Genomic DNA, 21464 nt, shown 5'->3' on the forward strand with positions numbered 1-21464 from the left:
CCCCAGATTAATAAAGGGACTAAGGCAAAAAGAAAATGAATGAATAGGGAAGAGATGTAGTTGCTTAAGGATGTTTTCATGTTGATATGCAAGATATATATAGTTATTACAACAGTAAATATATTTATAACAAGGACCTTGTAAATTTAAATGCACTGGAATTACTTATAAAGAATGAAAAACAATTGCAACTAGTAATGAAGTGCTAGTAAAAACAGGGGTAAATTACTAAAGTTGGTAAAGATGTTAGTTATTGGTAAGAAGATATATCCAGAAGTCACAACAGATATTACAAACTCCTTTAAAGCTGAAAAAGAAGTGCCTTTTGAAGAGCTAAATAACAGTGATTTTTCTGGATTCTTAGTGGAAGAAATACAATTATTTCTATATATATTTAAAATCTAGGTCCTGCATTTACAGTTAGGCACTGTATTGATACAAAACCCAGGAAAAAAAAGGGCTGATTAAATACATTTTATTTCAAACTAACCGGAAAATTCCAACTAAATAGAAAAAAAAAGTTAATTTACTTGTTTAAAACTATTTGTAAAATATCACCTGCAGATTGACATCAGCTAAATTAGTATGTAGGGACATTCACGAAATTGCTGATCATTGTTTTTTTCATTCTAAAAAAGAAATATACCTGGTGCTCTTTTTCTGTGTAGCACAAACTCTTAAACATTAGTTGAACATCAACAGGTGTAGACATTTTCTGTCCAACTAAAAATATGACTATTCTGACTGAAGCTTGTTTATTGAATATATTTTATACATTTGTCTGTTTTAATTTCTAGCCCAATTCAGTAGCAAGAATCACAAATTAACTCACATTTCATCTTCATGCTCTTTTTGCACAGCGATAAATTAAGGACAATTTTAAAGTAAAATTGAAAAGAAATAAAGACAGATGTTAATTGCACTTACAAAATATTCAGAAACATTACTTAAATTCAATCCACATTACCTGTAATCAGTTACCAAACAGCACCAGGAGCAGGTGTAGATCAGAACAGGTGTAGGTGTTCATCTCGATCTTAAACTGTAATAGCTGCTCATCAGAACTTTTAGTGTTATTTTCACAGCCTGCTCACAAAGTTATCACTACTTAGTTAGCGTCACCCCCCCACAAAAAATACTTTGTCAACCCCCGGACCCCCTCCTCTACGGTATTCAGCTTTCTTCAAAATATCTTCTTTTGTGTTTAACAGAGTGAAGCAAACCCATTTACACCTTGGAGCCCCTGGCGGTGAAAAAAATAGCAATATATCATTTTTGGTGACCTATCAATTTAATGTGAACACGGCTTGCCACACTTCCCTGACGAGCAGCCAATCAAACAATGTAAGGGAGTAGTACGACGTCAAATTCAAATCAAGCATAAAGGAAATGTGTCAAAGTAATAACAGAATGTCAAAGCAGGCACTTGTAATAATTAATGTTTATTTTTCTTCGCTGAAATGGAAAGAAAAAACATTTTGAAATACCAAGGGCATTTTCATTTCATGCAACAAGTTTTACCTCATAGTCACAAACAAGTCAGACTCTCGTTGGTTTTATCTGCGCGTTGCGTTCTTCTGCATATTGATTTAGGAGTAGAATTATCCTCTTATAACAAGGACTTAAAGCGACGCTTGATATAAACCCCGTCTTGTTTTGTTGCTCCAATCTAGCGTAACATTCATCCATTCAGTGTTGCACGAAGTGAGACTTTGACAGCCCTAATCACCATTCATTCTCAACACGCTGGAAAAATGACTGCACTCAGTCACATATCTCATTTAGAAAAAACGTTTTTACAACATTACAACTATCTAGTAGAGATTTTTTTTTATATTTTGAGAAAACTATGCCTTTACAAAAATCTAAATCAACTTTTGACCGAAAAAAATGCAGCATTAATTCGCTTAACAGTGGACATCGTTATTATAATTATCATCATTTACCAGCTGTTTATACTTTTTTTTTTTTTTTTAAATCGACGCCGATTGTTTTTACTAAAGTTCAGGTCTACAGAGGGTAATCCCCCGCACGAAGTGGGAATCTCCCACGAACAAGGAAGTTTATTTCAAACAACACAGAATAACTTTTTTTTTTTTAATAAATTACGCGTGGTGTTTGTCGAATTAATTATAAATGACATTTAGACGTTTACTTAATTGTATCTGAGCATTTAAGATGCTATAAAAGGACAGTGATCAATGCTACTCGAGTATTTAAAACTTCATTGGTAACACATACGTCACTGGGATCGCCTATAAGGGGTGACGTCATCTAGTGCAGTGACAGATTTTTTTGCAACCAGACAGGTAAATAACAGAGCTGGGTAGACCAATGATTACAAATTACATGATGCAATTTGTGTTCAGTACTTGTTTTACTTTTTTTTTATTTTTTAGTCCAATGCAGTAGCAAATTCCTCCTCATGCTCATTTTAGACAGTGATAAATTAAAGACAGCTTTAAAGTAAAATTGAAAAGAAATAAAGACAGAAGTGAATTGCACTTACAAAAAACTTGATATCAAATACCCTAAATTCAATCCACATTACCTGTGATCAGTTACTAAACAGCACTCGGAACAGGTGTAGAAGCTATTTTGTTCACTGTAGCTGTTCTCACTAATAATTTAAGTGCAGTTAACTTGTTACAAGTTTATTCATATTACAATATTTAAATAAGTAATCCCAACTTTAAGCAGATGAAGTTGTTAAACTAGAGATTCAAGTAATCTTGACTTACAGTAATATGTATTTAACACTTTTGAGTGGTCATGTGTCAAATGCATGTCAATGATAAAGATTGGTGATTAGGGAACAGTGGAAACAGGTGGAAGAATTAAAACTTAAGCATAATTAGACACAAGCATAACAAATTCGAGAGCTTTTTCAACTCCTTGTTAAAAAAAATGACTGTTATTATTAATATTATTTAAATATTTTTATAATAAATGATATTATAAAAGTATTTATATTATAAAGATAAAATAATATTTATATAATAATAAATAAAATTATATAAATATTATTTATTACATTAATCCCAGTACACGGATGCTAAATAATACAATAAAATGTTTTGGAAGTGTATTGGTTTTTAGGGTAGCGCTGTTGTCCAAGCAAGAAGGTCACTGATTTGAGCCCCAGCTGGGCCAGTTGGCATTTCCGTGTGGAGTTTGCATGTTCTCCCTACGTTGGTGTGGGTTTCCTCCAGGTGCTCTGGTTTCCCCCACAGTCAGACATGCGCTATAGATGAATTGGGAAAGCTAAACTGTGCGTAGTGAATGTGTGTATGTCCTGGTCCTCCAGGTTGAGAGTTGGGCTAATGACCCACCTCGCAAAAATGAGATGTTACGAAAGACCGACATAGTGCGACTAAAGATCAATTTCGATATAAATGTAAGTAAGGTGTTGGTTTTTGTCTTTACCTAAATGTTTTAGGTTCAGCTTACTTGATAATTAAGGCAGTCAGTTTCCTGATATTTTCCTAGTAATTTGAACACTAATAAGAAGTTAACCAATTATTTTGCGTCAACAGTACTGGTTTCCTTTATTAAGGCGTTGTAAATGCAAGCAGTTTTAAGTTATGCTCACTTAAAATTAATACAGCGGTTTCCTTCATTTTGTAAAGCAAGGTCAACATATTACATTTTACAGTGTATTCGAAATCTCTCATTTGTTATGCAAACACCGTTATTTAGAGAATCTATACATGCAAAGAATAAAGACAGAAGCCTGTTTGGGGTTTTGTGAATTTTTATGTTCTTAATGTAAAGAAGGCAGTTTACATTACATACAAAAATACCCTTTCAAATACAACTTTTGCCCTACAAAAGAATGACAAGTAGATATATTTTTTTGCAAATTGTCCTAAAGGTAACAGGTAGATTGGAACTGAGCAATGAAATTAATTTCTAGATGTTCAACTGCAATACCTGTGATATAAAAAAATGATAATGGTACAAATAAATAAAATGTTAAGAAACCCCAAAATGAATAAGAAGTCTTTTATCTGTACACCCCAACAGGGCAGGACAGTAACTTTTGGAAATGAAAGGGGGGGCAAAACAAATAAGGGTGGGGGGGGATGATGGAAAGAGGGCAGAAATCTCATTTAGTCTCTGTTCTTGAAGTTTGGGAGACTCTGCCATTCAGACCTCCATGGGAGGCGCAGGGGTGATGCCCTAGATGAAGGGAATTACAATCATGCACATGCACACGCAAAAACCAACACTGACCCGCAAATAACCTGCAACCTCACTGTAAAACCAAACCTGCCTTGAAAATATTGGCCCAACAAACCCAAACCTCAGATCTAACTTTGCTCTTTTGTACAGAGCGGGTAACAAAACTATGAAGTGGCAGCAGAGTTTATGCCAGGTAATGAGTCATGGTTTTGTGTTACTAACGCTGGTCCATCTACACACTCACACACGCATTCACACCCCACACAAAAGGTCCTCCCAGAAACTGTACCAGAACCAACACAGCGATTAGAAAAAGACTGCAAGGAAAACCTTAAGACAAACGACGACGAATCTCATATACAGTGACAAACAGGACAATTTTTTTTCTCTTTTTTTGTTAATAAAAACTACACTGAGGCATAGAAAGACTAACAATGGTTTTTAAAGATATATATATATACAAACTACAACTACTGTACAAGCGGTTTCAAAAGCTCAGAGATGTTGAAGCAAGCATTATGATAGTAAAGCATAAAAAAAAAACAACTGAAGAAAAAAAAAAAAAAGTCCATACTTTACAATAAATCTGTAACAAGCAGGAAGACCGGCCAAATATCAGTAGCAGTTTAAAAGCAGCACTGCTGTTACAAGAGGGGTTCCACTCTTTAAAGGACAACCTGTATGGGCAGATGTTCAAGAGGGAAAACAGATTAAAGGGCAAACCAAAGAATGGAAGCAACAGTAACAACTCGAGTTACCTGTGGATAAACTCACTGTTATCGGTTAAGAGTGAGTCTGATTGAGTTTTTAATCACGCGAAGGTTGCTTGTGGGGATTGGAGAAGATGCATCGGGAAGCTCTTTGCTGGGGAGTCTCTACAAATTACAACAAAAACATTCAGAATCCAAATCGACTTTAAAGCGTTAGTTAATCCAAAAATGCTCATTCTCTTGTTGTTTCAGCCACAAAAAACCTCTGTTCATCTTCAGAATTGAGATCATACAAAAAAAAAAAAAAAAAAAAAAGCCAAAAACACTGTGTCAAACAATTCTGTAAAAATGGGTTCATCTAAGCCACATTGCATTGAACCAAAATCTTGTTTTCATCAGGTTGTTAAGATGTGCGTTTACTACAGACAGCATGATGTATTGCCATTTTAGACAGCAGTATAACACAACTGGTGTATTGCCTGTAATAAGTGTGAAAGACATGGGTGAACAAGTTTTTTGCCACAAAAGTGTTAAAGCTTTTTACGATTAGTTGAACTACTGAAGTCACGTGAAATGTTTTGACAGAGTTTGTGGTTCCTTTTCTGGACTTAAAAAAAAAATAAAAATAAAAATCTCAGAATAGCTGCAACCTAAGGAGGGTCAGAAAACCCTGATTTAACATAAAATGTCTTGTGTTCTGTAGACAAATAAAGGTCTCAGAGGTTTGGAACAACACGAGGTGGGAGTACTTAATCATTTCATTTTTGGACGAACAAACTATTTAAACTGAACCTTTTGCATGTCAGTTACCTGTGATCTTGATGTATCAATTGTTGGTATTGGCATAGCTTTGGTTTCTGCGAGAGTCTCCTGTGTCAAAAACAGCAACAACAAAAAAATTCTTTGCGCACACCTTGCATGAGTTCATATTTTATTAACGCTAGAAAAGTTTCCCTTTCAATAAAATAGTCAATAAATAATTGTGGTTAACACCTGAAGCCTGAGCAATAAACATGGGGAAACCCTCACCACTGTTTGTCCCTCGTCACCATCCAAGCCATTGCTAGAGGGAGGATACGGCTCTTTAAACGCAGAGTCATCAGAGAACACCTGAAGCAAAAATAAAAATAAGTCAAACCACATACCAAGGAAGACTCGAAGTGAAATCATTCTCAAGTCTGAAAGTGTTTGATCAATGCCAGAATAATGACAATGCTCTGATGATTTACATTCTGTCTTTAGTCATGAAAAAAATTAAGTTTGAGCAAAAGATGCAGTATTTCACTTCAAAATAGCAGATTTCTATGGTGCTTCAAAAAGCTCTAAATGACCCCAGCCAAGGAACACGTTTTATACTTCGCGAAAGAAAAGGTCATTTTCTTGTAATGTCTATAATAAATCAAATTTATACATGTTAATGAATTATTGTTCGATTAGAAATGAAAAAGTAAACATATATACACTTTTCAAAAGTTTAAAGTCTGTGAACAATCTGATTTGCCTTTATCATCTCTGAGTACCTCTGTGTCTTTGTGCCTCTTAGGTGGGTCCTCCAGAGATGGAGAGTGAGGTCTCTTTGGCGCTCCATTTACACTGTTGGCCAGTTCAGGGGAGGAAGCGGCAAGTCGTGGTATTACACTGCGACCCACCACTGTAGGAATAGTGTTGCCAGCTGGAGGTGTTGGGGGCTTGGCAACTGGAGTGGTGATGGGCTCTGAAAGGTGACAGTATTGGAGTGAACGCAGTTTACCAAAATTAAAATAATTAACATCAAAATGTGTTTCCCCAACAGGAAAAACAGGAACAAGTCAGTCCACAATACAAGATATGATTGCACTTACTGGAGCCGATGACTGGAATGGACATTCCTTGTTCTGGTTTTGGTTGAGACAGTTCTGATGCTGGTGGGCTGTCCATGAACACAAGAACTGGATGCTGGGGTGGGCTACTACTACTGCCAAAAGAAAAGAGAAAAAAAAAAGTTTATACAGAAGCAGTGAAGATTGACGATGTATAAAAAGAAAATGTTTTAAAAAACCTTATAGTAAAAAATCTTGGTCCAATTTTCAATTTGTATTGAACAAAACCTATGGTGCCATTTAGGTGAGAAACGGAACAGGCTAAAGACAGGTTTGGTGATAGATTAAAGGGTGGGTTAAGGCATAAAGGAAGGATAGCAGTGTAATAATTAAATGTAATTACATAAATTACAGGTATATAATTTATTTTTAAAATAAATACAACAAAATGTAAAAACAAGCAAAAACATAAGGGCACTGTAGCAAATGATTCATTTAAATACAAAAAAAAAATATATATATTTAATTATTATTAAAATAAAAATGTATTTGTTTATTATTAAATTAAAAATAATGTAGGTAACTGCATTTAAACATGGATTTGGGCATTTTATGAATATGAAAATTAGGTCAAAAAATGAGCTTGACCTTAAAAAACAACTGTGACATTCTGCATGAAACTTGCAACTTCATATTAGTCCACAAAAACAGCTTAATATTAACGTCTTTTTTTCAGAGCCAACCCCTAAAGAACAGAATAAATTAAAATTTAATTTTAGTCTAAATGCAATTTCAACCTCTTGGAAAGGTTTGAGGCTGGTCACTTAAAATGATGCAGTCTTTTAGAAATCTCCTAGAATGTGTTCACACTTGTAGTTTGGTTCTGTTGGAGTGTTTGATCTACGCAAAAAAAAAAAAAAATAAAATAAAAAAAAATAAAATAAAATAATAATAATAATAATTATTAGTAGTAGTAGTACATTCAGCCCAGGTCAATCAAGCCCCTACATTACTATTTTTAACAGACGAAACAAACATATTTTTATGATGTACATTTTGCACCAGAACTTACTGAGCATCTAAAATGATGCAGCTTGCTGGGCTAATATACTTGTTGTATGAGCAAAAGGTGCAGTTTTTTGTTAAATTAGCTAAAAAACTTAAAGTTTAAAATTTAAATGTGTAAAAATGGCACCAGAAATTCACTTGTGCACAAATAAAAATCAGCTGCAAGTTGACTTCCAAACTTCCAAACTGAGGCAGACTAACATACACTAAAAAGTTCTTTTCAGAAGTGGACACTGACCCAACATTTCAGTGATCCCATTCTGCTTGTTAAAGAAAAATCGTAGTTTGGATGGCAGCACTTGCACTTCCTTAAATAACAAGATTAACAGAGCAACTGCAACAGCATCCGTACAAATCAAACTTTTTAAGTGTGAACACTTCCTCTGAATCCTTTGGTCCAGAAATGTTTTGTGTGCCTTGCGGATAGCAACATTAGAGAAAAGATTCTTTCCATGCTGTATATGCAGAGGTTAGTTTACTGGTTAGATCAGTTATTCAATCACTTTAGCCTGAGCAAACCTTTTTGTGTTTAATAGACGTCTAAATGTAGACAGCTTGGCTAAAACAAGGCTAAACCTGGGCTTTCAGTGAAAATTGAATAGACATATAAGAATAGCCCACAACTAAACTAGTTATTAAATAGACAGAAATGTATGACTACACGTATAAAAAGTCTGTTTATTTGATGACTAGTTTAGTTTTGGCCTATTCTTAGACGTCTATTAGATTTTCAGTGACAGCCCAAATTAGCCTTGTTTTAGCCAAGACGACCATGTTTAAATGTCTATTAGATATCTAAACTTTTTTAAAAACAAAAAAATGCTTGCTGGAACATTTGTTTTTCTGTCACGCAAGAAGGAGTTTTTTTTAATATAAACGTTTCCAACATAGTTTATATGCATGTTTTATACTATAGTACATCTGCCTAATTTGCCTTAGGCTTTTATTTATTTGCATACTTATTAATTTGGTATTACTTTGTAACCACATTTCTATGAATGTCAAAATGTGGATGAAAATATAGCTAAACTTTACTTGTCTTCAGGTGTGGAGGCTGGCTGGCATGGTTTGCTGATGGGTGTAGGAGAGCTGAATGGCGTGCCAATGTCTGTGTCCCTGGAGCTGTCCAGCTGACTGCTATCCAGAGAGCAGCGCTTTGACCCGCCACCATTTGAGCTCCGGTTTATATCTCCCAAACTCTGTTAGAAAAAAAAAAAAAGAGAGGGAATACATGTATAACATCTATAGAGACTATAAATGTTTTGACTTTTACTGTAAACACTCAGACACTGATTTTACCTTCTTTTTCCTCTGCACCAGCTCAGGAGGCAGGTAATGATGCAGCTGTTTCTTCTTCACATGTGTAGCCTCAATCGTCATGCCATCCTTCAGCATGTTGATGTTGCTGGCCTGTCTATAAACTACAGCAAAACACAATATTTGGATATTAAAAGGTAGCAATGTAATTTAATAAAATTCAGGAGCAGCTTACCAGTATCTGTGAAAGACTGAATGTCGTAGGTCAAGTCAATATTCACACAGTCAGAATTGTCCAGTTTTTTAAAGCTGATTCCAATAAACCACATGGAAACAAAATCATTCCTGCAAAACAAAAACCGATTTCTACATTTAAAAGCTGATGAGCATATTGGTTTATGAAAAAGAAAAACCACACCAAATCGTTAGCCTGATGTACAACATTTATTAATCATGGCTCAAAATTTACTAATGCCTTATTAAAATCCCCATTCATGCTTGTTAACATTAAAGCAACGCGAGTTAACATGAACTAACAATAAACTGTATTTTTATTAACGAACATAAACAATACTTTAATAAATTTGTTTATTCTTTATAAATGTTAGTAAATGCATTAAACACAACCTTATTGTAAAGGAGTTACTACAACAGATGTAGTACAAAATGGCAGAAATATGACATTTAAATAGTCTGAATGATGGCTATAAATCTGCAGAAGGGATTTGCATTATTTTCAGGAATAATTAGTTCATTTAAAGTTAAATGACTAAGGATTCATGTCAGATTTGGACATCTGCATAATTTATTGTGAAAAAAAAGATCTACATTTTAAAGAAAACAAATAAAAAAGAAAAACACTATACAACAACATGCCATTAAGGTAACATGAAATTACTCACAACTATGATAATACCCCCCCTTTAACTTACTCATTGCGATTCTCTTTTGACCCAGGAAAAGACTGTGGATTGACATGGGCAAGAGTGATGTATTCATTTCGCTCCAAGTTTCCAACCAACACTCTTATCTTTGATTCAACCAATCCAATCCTGTAGAGACCAGAAATTCATTATATGAACATTCTGTTGCTCTAGAACTAGAACGGCCACAAAAGGTTCAACATTTAATAGAGGTAATTGATAGTAAGGGTTAAGAATGCATTGAGCCTTTACCACTCTAAATGGTTTTCCTCAGTGGATGCACTGGCAGTGAGGACAATGTAATGCCTGCAACAAACAAACAAACAAATATTAAGATTTAACAATGCACGTAATCCTGGGTTATCATTGCATGAACCATTTTTATTGTAATGTTTCACACTTGCAGTTTAGAAGCAAGATTAGCACCACTTGCTGGTTGTCAACAGCTGAGTGCGGTGTCAAACAACGCAATGTCAAAGTATTACAGTTAGATGCTTAGCAAATGGAACAAGTTTTGTGTAGTGTAGTATAGAAACACTGTTCAAGCTGTAAGTTTCAGCATTTATAGGAAAAAACTCAAATGGTGAACAGGATGGAGAACAGTATTTTTTTAGTTTATAAATTAACTTACAGTAAAAAATATTAATAAAATAAAAATTCATTTTACACTAAATTGCACTATTTTTTGCCTCGATTTGTTCGGTAATGTGTTCGGCATAGCCCTCTATTTATCGAGTGACAGTATTTTAATTTCAGATTGCTTTTTTTTTTGTAGCTCAGCAGTAAAACAAAACATAGGTATATTTACTTATGTATATATATATATATATATATATATATATATATATATATATATATATATATATATATATATATTTATATATAAATAAAAGTTTACGTCAAACTAGATACGATGATCTCTGAGTTAATGGTATTCACTCAACACTCTCCAGTCAGATGAGATAGTGGGCCAAATCAAAGCTTACGATGGGCAAACTTTGGCCCGCGGGCCATACTTTGGGCATCTCTGCATTAAATAATTACTTTATATAACTTCATTTTACATTCTTGGGAGTTACAAAACACAGAGATTTCGGGACAATGCCATTTCAGTCCCAAAATGTCTGTGTTTTGTATTTATTGAAAACATTTAAGACTTTATTACCTTATTAGGGCCTTAATTTTTTCAAAATTGATTTATAATCTTTTAATATGACCTCATGGACACCCTGGACAGAAAACTGGAGTGAAGAGACTTCTCATTCTACAAAGAAATCCTTAATAGGACAGTCTGCAATTCAGAAGAGAAATGCACATCTCCAGAGGCTTTAATGCAAACAAGTTGTGGGCGGTGTTTGTTCAAACACTCGCAACGACACAACAAATAAAGATGCTACCTCAAGGTTTAACAATGTAACACTATGTGAAACAGTTTATGTATATGGAGAAATTCCAGTTAGGTTTTAGTATATCTGAAAAGATAGAGAACTCGGGAGTTTTTTTACCTGGGGTTTAGAATGAGCCAGGGCTAACCATCATAACTATGAAAAAGTGGATTGCTTAAAATTAAATCTTGAATATGACATTGTAGAGATCCACGTACCTATACTGTTGGAAAAAGTTGGGAGGTTCAAACAACTTGGACCAGTCGGCTTTACCCTGAAGAATTTCATCTGTAACAGTGAGACCTAAAACCAGAAATGTATCTGTCAATTGTAATGATCAGTAAAAACACAAATTGTTCCTTCTTCGACTTCAGTTACGCACCATTCTTGAACTCCTCATTCATGATAGTGCGTGTGGAAGTGGACACGTTGTAGGTGGAGTTCTGTTGTGGATATGCAGGAGTGATGATTGGCATTAAGTGATACCGGTCTGATGGATTCACCTGAAAGCAGAAGAACAAACAATGGTATAGTCAAATCAGAAAGCATGTAAAACCAAGAACAGTATATTAATCACAATGAACATGAGTGCTGACCCGTGGATCCCAGACCGGCAGATTCAAATTGCTGTCTTCGGGTTGTTTTAAAAGCACAGGGTTTGGCCATTCCCTGAAGAAGTCAAATCAGAGGACAAATGCATACAAATAGAATTAGGAAGGAAACAGGACATTCCATTGCTACATGATAGGGACTAGACAATTTCAGCACACGATACGTGAAGTTTCAGTTCCACTATATGAACCTGGTGTGATGTGACCTCACCATTTAGAGAAGACCAGAAAGAACTTATGCACAAGCGTGGCGGCAACAGCATTTGGGTAAAGCTGACATGTTCTGGCCACCAGCATAGCCCAGGAAACTCCGCCGAGAAAGCCTAGCATGTTGGAATAGATTCCACGGCCTTAAAAAAAAAAAGGAAGGGGGGAAAAAAAAGACAATATCAGTGAAATGCATTCTTAACATGTTTATTCAAGTTAAAACCGAGAACAAAAGATATCAAAAGTCTCCATTTCAAAGCAGATATGAGAAGTGTGGTTAACACGTTAGGACACATTGAGCTGTGTGTGAAACACTTTTGAACCACAGTGTCCATTTCCCACTTTATCAAGAAAATGGAGGGAAGTAAATAAATAAAAGACTTACGTTTGGCCCACAGTTTAATCGCTCTTAATGTTAATCTGAAATTCTCTTTATTAGGCACCAAATATAGGATCTCATCTGTAACACGACAACCTGCAAAACAATTTAGAAAAAAATTAGACAATAAATGTGACTATGTAAAAGTTTGAAGTGATAAAAAACATTGAGATAAGCACATTTAAAAAAAAATGGTGATGTGAAAGAATTTTACTTGACAGACTGAACAAGTACTCGATTAAAACAAACTAGGGAAGTGTCAATTTCATCAAGAGTGATTCTAATTTTAATATGTAAACAGTGAGAGGGATAATGTATTTAATGTAATATGGCCAGCCCCACTCAGTATCATGCAGTTTGGCAGATGCACAATTGTATATTTTGGTAACCTAAAAAGTCCCAAAGATCTTAGTAATACAGATGCACAATTTCAACACATAGCAGTTTCAGTAACTCCAGCTTCAGGTAAATAAAAACTCACTCATTGTGATTTGCCGCCACCTACTGGTGGTTTACTCACATTTTTAAAAGAATTATTGCAATTTTCAACAATTCAGATGGTAAAAATGACTTAAAACAATCAATTTATAAGTTTATGCATTTCTAATGTTGGCGAGTAAATGCCTTTGTGGCAAATCAAAGCCTTAACCTAAACATCTACAGGGTTCATATTCATAAAAAAATAAAATAAATGGAAGTAGCTAAAATGAGCATACAGCATCTATCCATCTATAAAGATTTATTTTGTTGATAATTTATTAGTATACACAGCACAATTTAATAATTTGACATGACAGTTAAGATGGTTAGAAAAATTCATATAAGCAAAAAATAAAAAATGCACAAATATGCTCATTCAACTAAAAATGACAAAAAAAGCAATGTAGGACACTCACAGAACAGGAAATGTGGATATGACAAATGTTTTAAACAAGGAATAAAACACTGGTCTTCAAAAAGTGATATGAAAACAAACAAAAAATGTTCTTGTTAAAGGGACGTGCAGAACTTCACAATGCTTAATACTAGGGCTGCACGATATTGGAAAACTGATATTGCATTTTTTTTTTTTTCTGTGATAAATATTGCGATATGAATACGGTTTCACAAGATATTTTGAACAGCACCATTTGATGGTTTTCTGCAGAGTCTAACAGTATTCAGGTACGGCAATTGAAGAATCACAATGCAAAAAAAAAAAGTTTTTCTTCTTGTTTTGTTTCTAATCTAAACATCAAATAATTCTTAGAGCAAGTAAAATATATTGTTTTTTTACCTTCAGAAGAAAATCAAAATTAAGAAATTTCCCTTAAAACAAGCAAATTTTAGTGAAATAATCTCGTTTTTACTTTGAAATGTAGATATTTAAATTAGGAACAAGACAAAAATTCTAAGTCATTTATTGGCATAAATCATATAAATTCCATATAGATAGTGATTAAATTATAGTTGACCAGGAGCTACAGAATTGTATTCAGACTAGAGCTGCACAAATAATCGGAAAAAAAGATTGTGATCTCGATTTGACCCTCTAGACCAGGAGTCACCAATCTCGGTCCTGGAGGGCCGGTGTCCCTGCTGTGTTCAGCTCCAACTTGCCTCAATACACCTGCCTGGATGTTTCAGGTATACCAAGTAAGACCTTAATTAGCTTGTTCACGTGTGTTTGATTAGGGTTGGAGATAAAATCTGCAGGACACCGGCCCTCCAGGAACAACTTTGGTGACCCCTGCCCTAGACGATCTTAGGCCCCATTTACACTAATGCGTTTTAGTTTGAAAATGCACAAGTTTTGCTATGCTTACGCCAACCGTCCACACTACGCCAGAGTTTTCGAGCGCTGAAAATGGAGCGTTTTAAAAAACGCTGAAGAGGCCGTTTTCATTCTAAAACGCTGCTGCTCCGTCCCAGTCTGGATGGGGGAAAACAGAGACAACTGAAAACGGAGGCGGGGCTGCCGACATTCGCCTCTCTGATTGGGGCTTTTCCTCGATATTAAGTAGCCTAACGTTACACACAGTTCAGTCCTACATCCTCTCCTTGTAAGTTCAGACTTTGCAAGTTTGATCAAGGCTGCAGTCTCCCCCTCCTCAGTTTGATATGGAAAACAGACTACCGAGGACACGGGTAAATCTTCAAAGGAAACAGTGTACTTAATAACTTCATTCACATCATCCTGGCTACGTTGTTTCACTTTCTCAACGATAAAAATGTAAACATCCTTTAAGGAACTGCCTATTTTCATTTTAATATTAGCAACTTAACAGACAGCAGAAATGTTGAAGCGTTGGGCTGCATATACGAGCGTCATCTTCACTGTGTGGATATTTATAACAAAATGGAGCCTAACAACTGCCTCCTTTCAATTTCAGTGAAAATACGAAACATACCCTCTCTTTTGCTGAATATCAGTTTTAATAATCGATAATGGCCATTATAAAAGTATAACATACAATAAGTTTATACATTATAGGAAATAAAGACAGGCAATCAGTCAATATACAGAATGTAGGCTACCTGGTTACATTAATCATTAACTTATCTTTGCGCTTAGACAAAACACGTTACCTGAGAACAAGTAATAGATTCCAATGACCAAAGTTAGGGAATATGTTGTTAGATATAGACAACAAGATAAATGCTAAAACTAAAACGCACTAGTGTAAACGGGGCCTTAATTCAGCATCTTTATGATTCTGTCAATTATATTTTCAAGTTCAGGAGCAAAGTCTTCACATTGTTTCACATACGTTGTTCAGCGACATGGACACCTCCAAATGGTGTTGAAAGTGTCACATAATGTATTAATTAGGTATAATTCGCCCAAAAATGTCATTTCTGTCTTCATGTAATGATGTATTCGGGGACGCGAAATCACACATGGCGTGAGCTGCTGACCGTGAGCCGTTACCACAGAGAGGGCAGGCATGCTCTTCTAAATGATAGAGCTTTACAAGCTTTATTTCATATCTACAGAATTATGAGAAAATTGTGATCTTTATTTTAAGCAAAAAAAAAAAAAAAAAAAAAAAAAAAAAAAAAAAAAAAAAATCGCGATTCTCATTTTGGTCAGAATCGTGCAGCTCTAATTCAGACTCAACATTGCATATCTTTGCAATGTGACTATTGCTGACGTGCACATTGCAATATCGATGCTGAAACTATATATTGTGCAGCCCTACTACACACCAAATCATAAAAAAAATTATTAAAATCCTTCATTACCATTTAGACTGCGAATACATCTGATGTCCAAGTTTCTGAGGAGAGAGTCTCCTCTCAGGTCCAGGTTATCAGGAATGGACTGTAGAGCAAGTCTGGCAAACAGCAGATCAATCTGATTGGAGAGTGCAGAGGACATTGGGATTAAAACAAATTATAAAACAGGTTTGATTTCATAAACAGGTCTTTACCAAGAATCATTTACCTCGATGCCATCAAACTTGAACTTGATCACTGGTACAAATGCATCTTCCACAGCCTGAAAAAGAATTTCACACAATATTAAAAATTCACTTCTTATAAAAAAGCCAGAGGAATAAACTATGAAGCACATTAAAAGTACTCACGCGTAGGTCCTTAATCTCATCATGCCGTTTTAGTTTTTCAAAGAAGGATGAAAAAAAGTCTGTTCTTTCAACATGACGTGGGGCAACACACAAAGCATCTATATCAGCACCTAAAGAAACAATATTTTGATTAGCAATGGCTCATGTACCGTTTTGTGCAATGGCTCTCTCCCAAGATCTTATTCAGCAGCTTATCAAATGTACCTTTTGTGTGCACTCCCAACCTATAGGACCCAAACGTAAAGATTTTGCCACCAACATTCGCTACTGCTGACGGTGGAAGATTCTGTAGATTAAAAGGAATGATTTAGAAAAGCATCTCATCCAACCTGATGATCAAACTAAGAAACCTGCAGGTTTACCTACCTTTGATTCACTGATTTCAGAAATCCACTCCTTCACAAACGAATTTAGCTTCCCAAGAACCGCAAGCCTTCAAAAACACACACATGCTTCTCTTAGTATTCACAGTCACTCAGAACATGCAAAAAGCTCATTTGTAGGATACCAAGTTTCCAACTACACAAAATTGTAACAAAGGAAAAGTTATTTTATAAGTAAAAAAAGTTATGTGGGAAAAAAAAAAACACAAGATGAGATTCTTTTTATTATCTCAATGCAAAAAGCTGTACATAAAGGTTTCAGCACAACTGATATAGGTGTATAGAACGTGAATATCTGAATATAATTATGTTTTTGTGTATAAATAACAGTTGAAGAACAACTGATTTTAGTGAAGAACTCACATTTTTCTCATTGCACCACCGATGGACAAATTTACAAAAATATTATGTCTGGAAGATTTTCAGGGTCAGTGCTTGTGTCATGATTATCAATTGGCCACAGCGAGGTCACAGTGACATCCAAGCAATGCATACACTAGCAACACTAACGACTACCTGCACACACTTGTTCATTAATTCCAGAGCCAGCGACTAAACAAGTCTGTAGAAAAACGTTTTATATGTTCAAGCATGTGACTAACCACCTGCTTCCACCTGCATGTTCAGTGTTTATGCTGCATGTAACATTTAAAAGCATTTACAAAAATCTCTGAAGGGGTCAAACTTGAAGAGATAGTTCATGCAAAACAGAATATTCCAGGATGGTGGTTGAGAAACACTGATTTATAGAACAAAATCAATACCAAAAGTATTCAACAATAACAAATAGCTTGTTGAGTAGCGCTTATTGCAAAATATATATATAAAATATATGTATACATTGAATTAACAACATTTTACTGACTTGTATCGCTTTGTTTGTATTTTAGGTCCTAAAGTTTAACATAGCAGTTTATTTAAATTTTTAAATTTGATACTTTATATTCAACTTCCAGATTTCAGTTCTAAATAGTCAGTTAATAGTCAGTTCTAATAGTCAGTTCTATTTAAAAATACAAAGTATAATATTCAAAAGACAATTTTCAATTCATTTATTTTCAGTTCAAAAATTTGCTTCCATAAATTCAGCTGTTAAAATTCAACAATACATCCGGGAGCTGCAGGAAAAGCAATAGATTGTAGAAAGCAGATTCGACAAATTGCTTTTTCACCACTTTTACATGCATTTTTTTCATTTATTGCTATTCGACACGCTTTATTTCAACACTTTTGGTATTGATTTTGTTCCATAACATTGTTCATGTAGTAGAAAAGCTATTTTAATAGGTTCTATAGGACTAGATAAAACAGGAAAAATAAACTGTAGGCCGCTTCAAAAAGCAGTCAAATGTCTGTGTCTATTGCCATGGTAATAAAAAAAGCACAAGCATAAGTTTCTAAAAGTTGTCAGCTGATGTCTTGTCAGTTGACAAGTAGACAGGGATAAATGGGTGCATGTAACATGGAGAAAGACTCTGCATTATTCATTTACACATACTACCAACATCGTTACTATACAAAGTAGATGGCCCTTGTGCTGTGTGTTTAGCTTTACCACTTACATATTAGAGAAGGGCAAGCAGTGCTATTTGCGGTTGATTGTGTAGTCGTATCACACAACTTTCAATGACAAAAATGCCACAAATATGACTATCAAACCCTCAAAGACAGGAAAATGAACAAGTTGAATATACAGATTACTCTACATGTTCAATTTATACTCCTGCATTGAGTGTATGCCAGACACGCACCTCGCAAAAATGAACTACATTACAATGATGCACAGCTCAAGATCTGTAAATGGTGATCTTGGTAGTGGTGACAAGTGTAGGCAGGTCCAAGAGGTAGAGAGTGTTTAACAAATGTCGAGTCTGCTGGAGAAGCCCTAGACGGAAACTTTTGTTTTGGGTTTACCTTGCATTTAAAGTTGTTGAACGTTCAGTAGTTCCCGCTCTTTCTTCCTTGGAGCGCAAGTTTGAGCTACTTCTACAGTAGAACTGCATGCATTATGATGAAAACTCAAAGCACAACATAGAAACCTCACTGTCTACCAAGGTTTCAGAGGCGTTACTGCTTGAGCAGCACAGACAGAACATATAGGGTTAAAAGCCAGGCTTTAAGTTCAATGCTATGACATTCATTAACAAATATACTTGACAGAAAGCAACAAATGTGTCAGTCTGCAGTGAACAAAGCACAGTCTCTAACCGCTGGAAAGCAGTGACTAAACCAGCAGTTACATAACTGAAAGAGCTCACCTGTGATTGAGCTCATCTTCACCTTCAAACACTCCAAATGGTTTCATAGCCTCAGTGAGCTTCTGAGTGTAGATATGGTCTATCTCTCTGGGAAATGCCAGGCTGATTGAAGATGTGATGCCATAATGTTTCCGAGGCTGCTGCCCGCCAAGCGTACTGTTACCAGTCCTGTGAATCAAAACATGATGATGATGATGACAGCATTTCTGTTGCATACTGTACTGAAAAATGAAAACGACCTAAGCATTTGTCTCACTCATGTGGTTTTAAACCTTTACGAGTTTCCTGTCACACTGTATTTTGATGGTCCGTTTGTTAAATTTAAGTTACACCGCATCTACATTCCAACTAATTCTCATTAGATTATAAGTAGACTGTTGGGTTTTGGTTAATGTAAGTTGACATGTACTTGCAAAGTTTCTTATAGTCGGTTAAATGTCTGTTGAAGGAGCAGTATCAGCAGATATTAGGCAGGCAGTCTACTAATACTCAAATGGACCATTAAAAAAAAAAATAAAAAATGTGTTACTGGGTTTCTTTTTTTGAACACAAATTAAATATTACTTCAAACCACACTGAACTGAGCTAAACTGAACTGAACTTAAACACTAAAAACTGAACTACCCTGATCCAGTTACTATGACCATTTATGTGAAGCTCCTTTGACACAATCTACATTGTAAAAGCGCTATACAAATAAAGCTGAATTGAAAAAAAAATAAGATTTTAAAAAATGCTGACTCCCACAGTAAAAAAAAAAAAAAAAAAAAAAAAAAAGACATTGATGGTTCCCAACAATTAGTATTTTTCATAATATCTTGTGTTCAGCAGGCCCACCACTGCATGCTCATTTCTAGTTAATTGCAAGTATAACAGGATATTTGTGAATTAATTATTATGATTAAGAGTAATATATCATTTTAATTATATATGCATATATAAAAACAGATAACATTTTTTAATCTATTTCAATAGTTTTATTTCACTTTCAAAAAATAAAAAATAAATAAAAATTCTTAGAAAACTTAACCAAAATCAACAGTACATTTGGATCAAGTCTCATGTTTTAAAAGACAAGTTATTCACAGAAAACTTAAGCAGGGTTCACACACATTTTTACGACTAAACTTCTATGACTTTTTCAGAAATTTTAAGTACATTTTCATGACGTAATATTTCATGTAATGTATATACATTGTAAATATTAAGAAAAGCAATGACAATCTATTGTATTACAGCATATCAAGTCGCATAACAATCCATTTTGTTTAAATTTGTTTTTATATCCATGTAAAGTTTATTTTAATAATGCTTAAACAGTGAGCATAACAATGTGAGCACGTTTATGACCAGGACAGAAAATAAGGACAACTAACCTATTTTCAAGCTAGGGCTGCACAATATATTGTTTCAGCATCGATATCGCAATGTGTGCATCCCCAATTATCACATTGCAGGATATGCAGTGTTGGAATTATAGTTTAATACAGAGGTTAAACATAATGGAGCAAAAGTTTCAGCTGCTTGCATTTTAAAAGTCCACCCAAAAATCTTTTACTCTTTTCATTACACCCTTTACTTGTTTTAAACATTTATGAGTTTTCGTTTTTTGTAATGAACACAAAAAGCATATCATTTAATAACTGCTATAGTATTGAAACAAGTGAAGTGAGAGTAAATAGGGAGTTCATTTTAATCTTTGAGTAAACTGTCCCTTTAAGGGACTTTTCCAGGGTTTCCATGCCCGTATGAACCCTGTTAAGACAATACTGCCTAATTAGAGAGCAAATAAACAAGTGCGCTTTGCTGTAGAACAGGAACGGTGTTCTAATCGTTTGACAGTAGTGAAAAACGGTACTATATGAAACAAGGAAATCAAATGTGCTCTGTAATGTTTATTGACAAAATGTATAGTTATAAATGACTGTGTGTGTAAATGCTTTGAAGCATTGAGATGCGTTTGAAGGAAAGCATGTAGGTTACAGACGCACATTTTAAAATACATGTACATTCTACCAGGAGCATTTATAATATTATATGACCACGAATGAGACACGATACAAGAATGACACATGATCACGCCAATGTTCACATCGTACTTTCCCGTTTAAAGAATATATAAGTGCATGCATTTGTATTTGAATGTACTCGTGCATTACAACCTAAAAAATGTGAGTTTGTAAGGGTTCATGGTGAGCTTGGGAACATCAAAATCCAGATTGCATTCACACAATTTATCCCACCACACCACACCTGTACATTCAAATGCGTTGCGTTTTTGAAGCGTAAACAACAGCTGAAAGATCCGCGCTAGCATCTACAAGCATTGCACAATATGTGCGTGTAAACAAAGACAAGTCCACTTGATTAACTCGACAAAAAAAACTCAATTCCAACTCAAATCACCAAACAACCGTGTACTATACATCTGTAACTACTGCGATTGTTTATTTGGATTAAAAGCACACATTTAGGCCGCTTATCAGCGATAGCCTGCATTCTCTGACCGTTATCTCAATAAACAGGCTAAACTAGCCTAGCCTTGCAAATATCCTCAGTAACTAATTCGCTTCACAACATAACATAATTATGAGGCATGAGACACTTACGCTGACATCTCTCTCATGACCTTGCGTAGAAATATCCAAATATTTTCAGAACAAACGCGCAAAAAACATGTAAACTCAGCCAGCAGCAGCCCCGTCTCAATTTATAACAATAGTTGCTGCT

General features: G+C 34.9%; 2 protein-coding genes across 6 annotated transcripts in view; both read right to left on the reverse strand.

Moving 5' to 3' along the window:
• pdlim1 (PDZ and LIM domain 1 (elfin)) overlaps nucleotides 1-21464 on the reverse strand; it is a 534563-nt gene that overhangs the window by 57910 nt on the left and 455189 nt on the right. The window lies entirely within an intron of this gene.
• On the reverse strand, nucleotides 3737-21420 carry papolg (poly(A) polymerase gamma). 5 transcript variants are annotated; one of them, XM_068224948.2, is made up of 23 exons: nucleotides 21344-21420; nucleotides 18735-18902; nucleotides 16460-16526; nucleotides 16298-16379; nucleotides 16094-16203; nucleotides 15952-16005; nucleotides 15750-15861; nucleotides 12531-12620; nucleotides 12150-12288; nucleotides 11924-11996; nucleotides 11710-11830; nucleotides 11546-11630; nucleotides 10195-10248; nucleotides 9952-10071; nucleotides 9255-9364; nucleotides 9062-9183; nucleotides 8798-8961; nucleotides 6737-6846; nucleotides 6416-6609; nucleotides 5925-6005; nucleotides 5706-5765; nucleotides 4960-5060; nucleotides 3737-4862 (listed from the first exon to the last, which is right to left on the reverse strand). In XM_068224948.2, exons 1-22 carry the CDS (start codon nucleotides 21358-21360, stop codon nucleotides 4962-4964), a joined length of 2232 nt encoding a protein of 743 aa, XP_068081049.1. In that variant the 5' UTR covers nucleotides 21361-21420; the 3' UTR covers nucleotides 3737-4862; nucleotides 4960-4961.

The sequence above is a fragment of the Danio rerio genome, chromosome 13 (genome assembly GCF_049306965.1).
Source record: "Danio rerio strain Tuebingen ecotype United States chromosome 13, GRCz12tu, whole genome shotgun sequence".
In the NCBI taxonomy this organism is placed as follows: Eukaryota; Metazoa; Chordata; class Actinopteri; order Cypriniformes; family Danionidae; genus Danio; species Danio rerio.

Coding starts and splice junctions, on each gene's coding strand:
- papolg (XM_005156791.6), bottom strand. Junction 11,631..11,709: donor GAATGAGGAGTTCAAGAATG/GTGCGTAACTGA, acceptor TTCTGGTTTTAG/GTCTCACTGTTACAGATGAA. Junction 5,766..5,924: donor GTGACGAGGGACAAACAGTG/GTGAGGGTTTCC, acceptor TTTTTGACACAG/GAGACTCTCGCAGAAACCAA.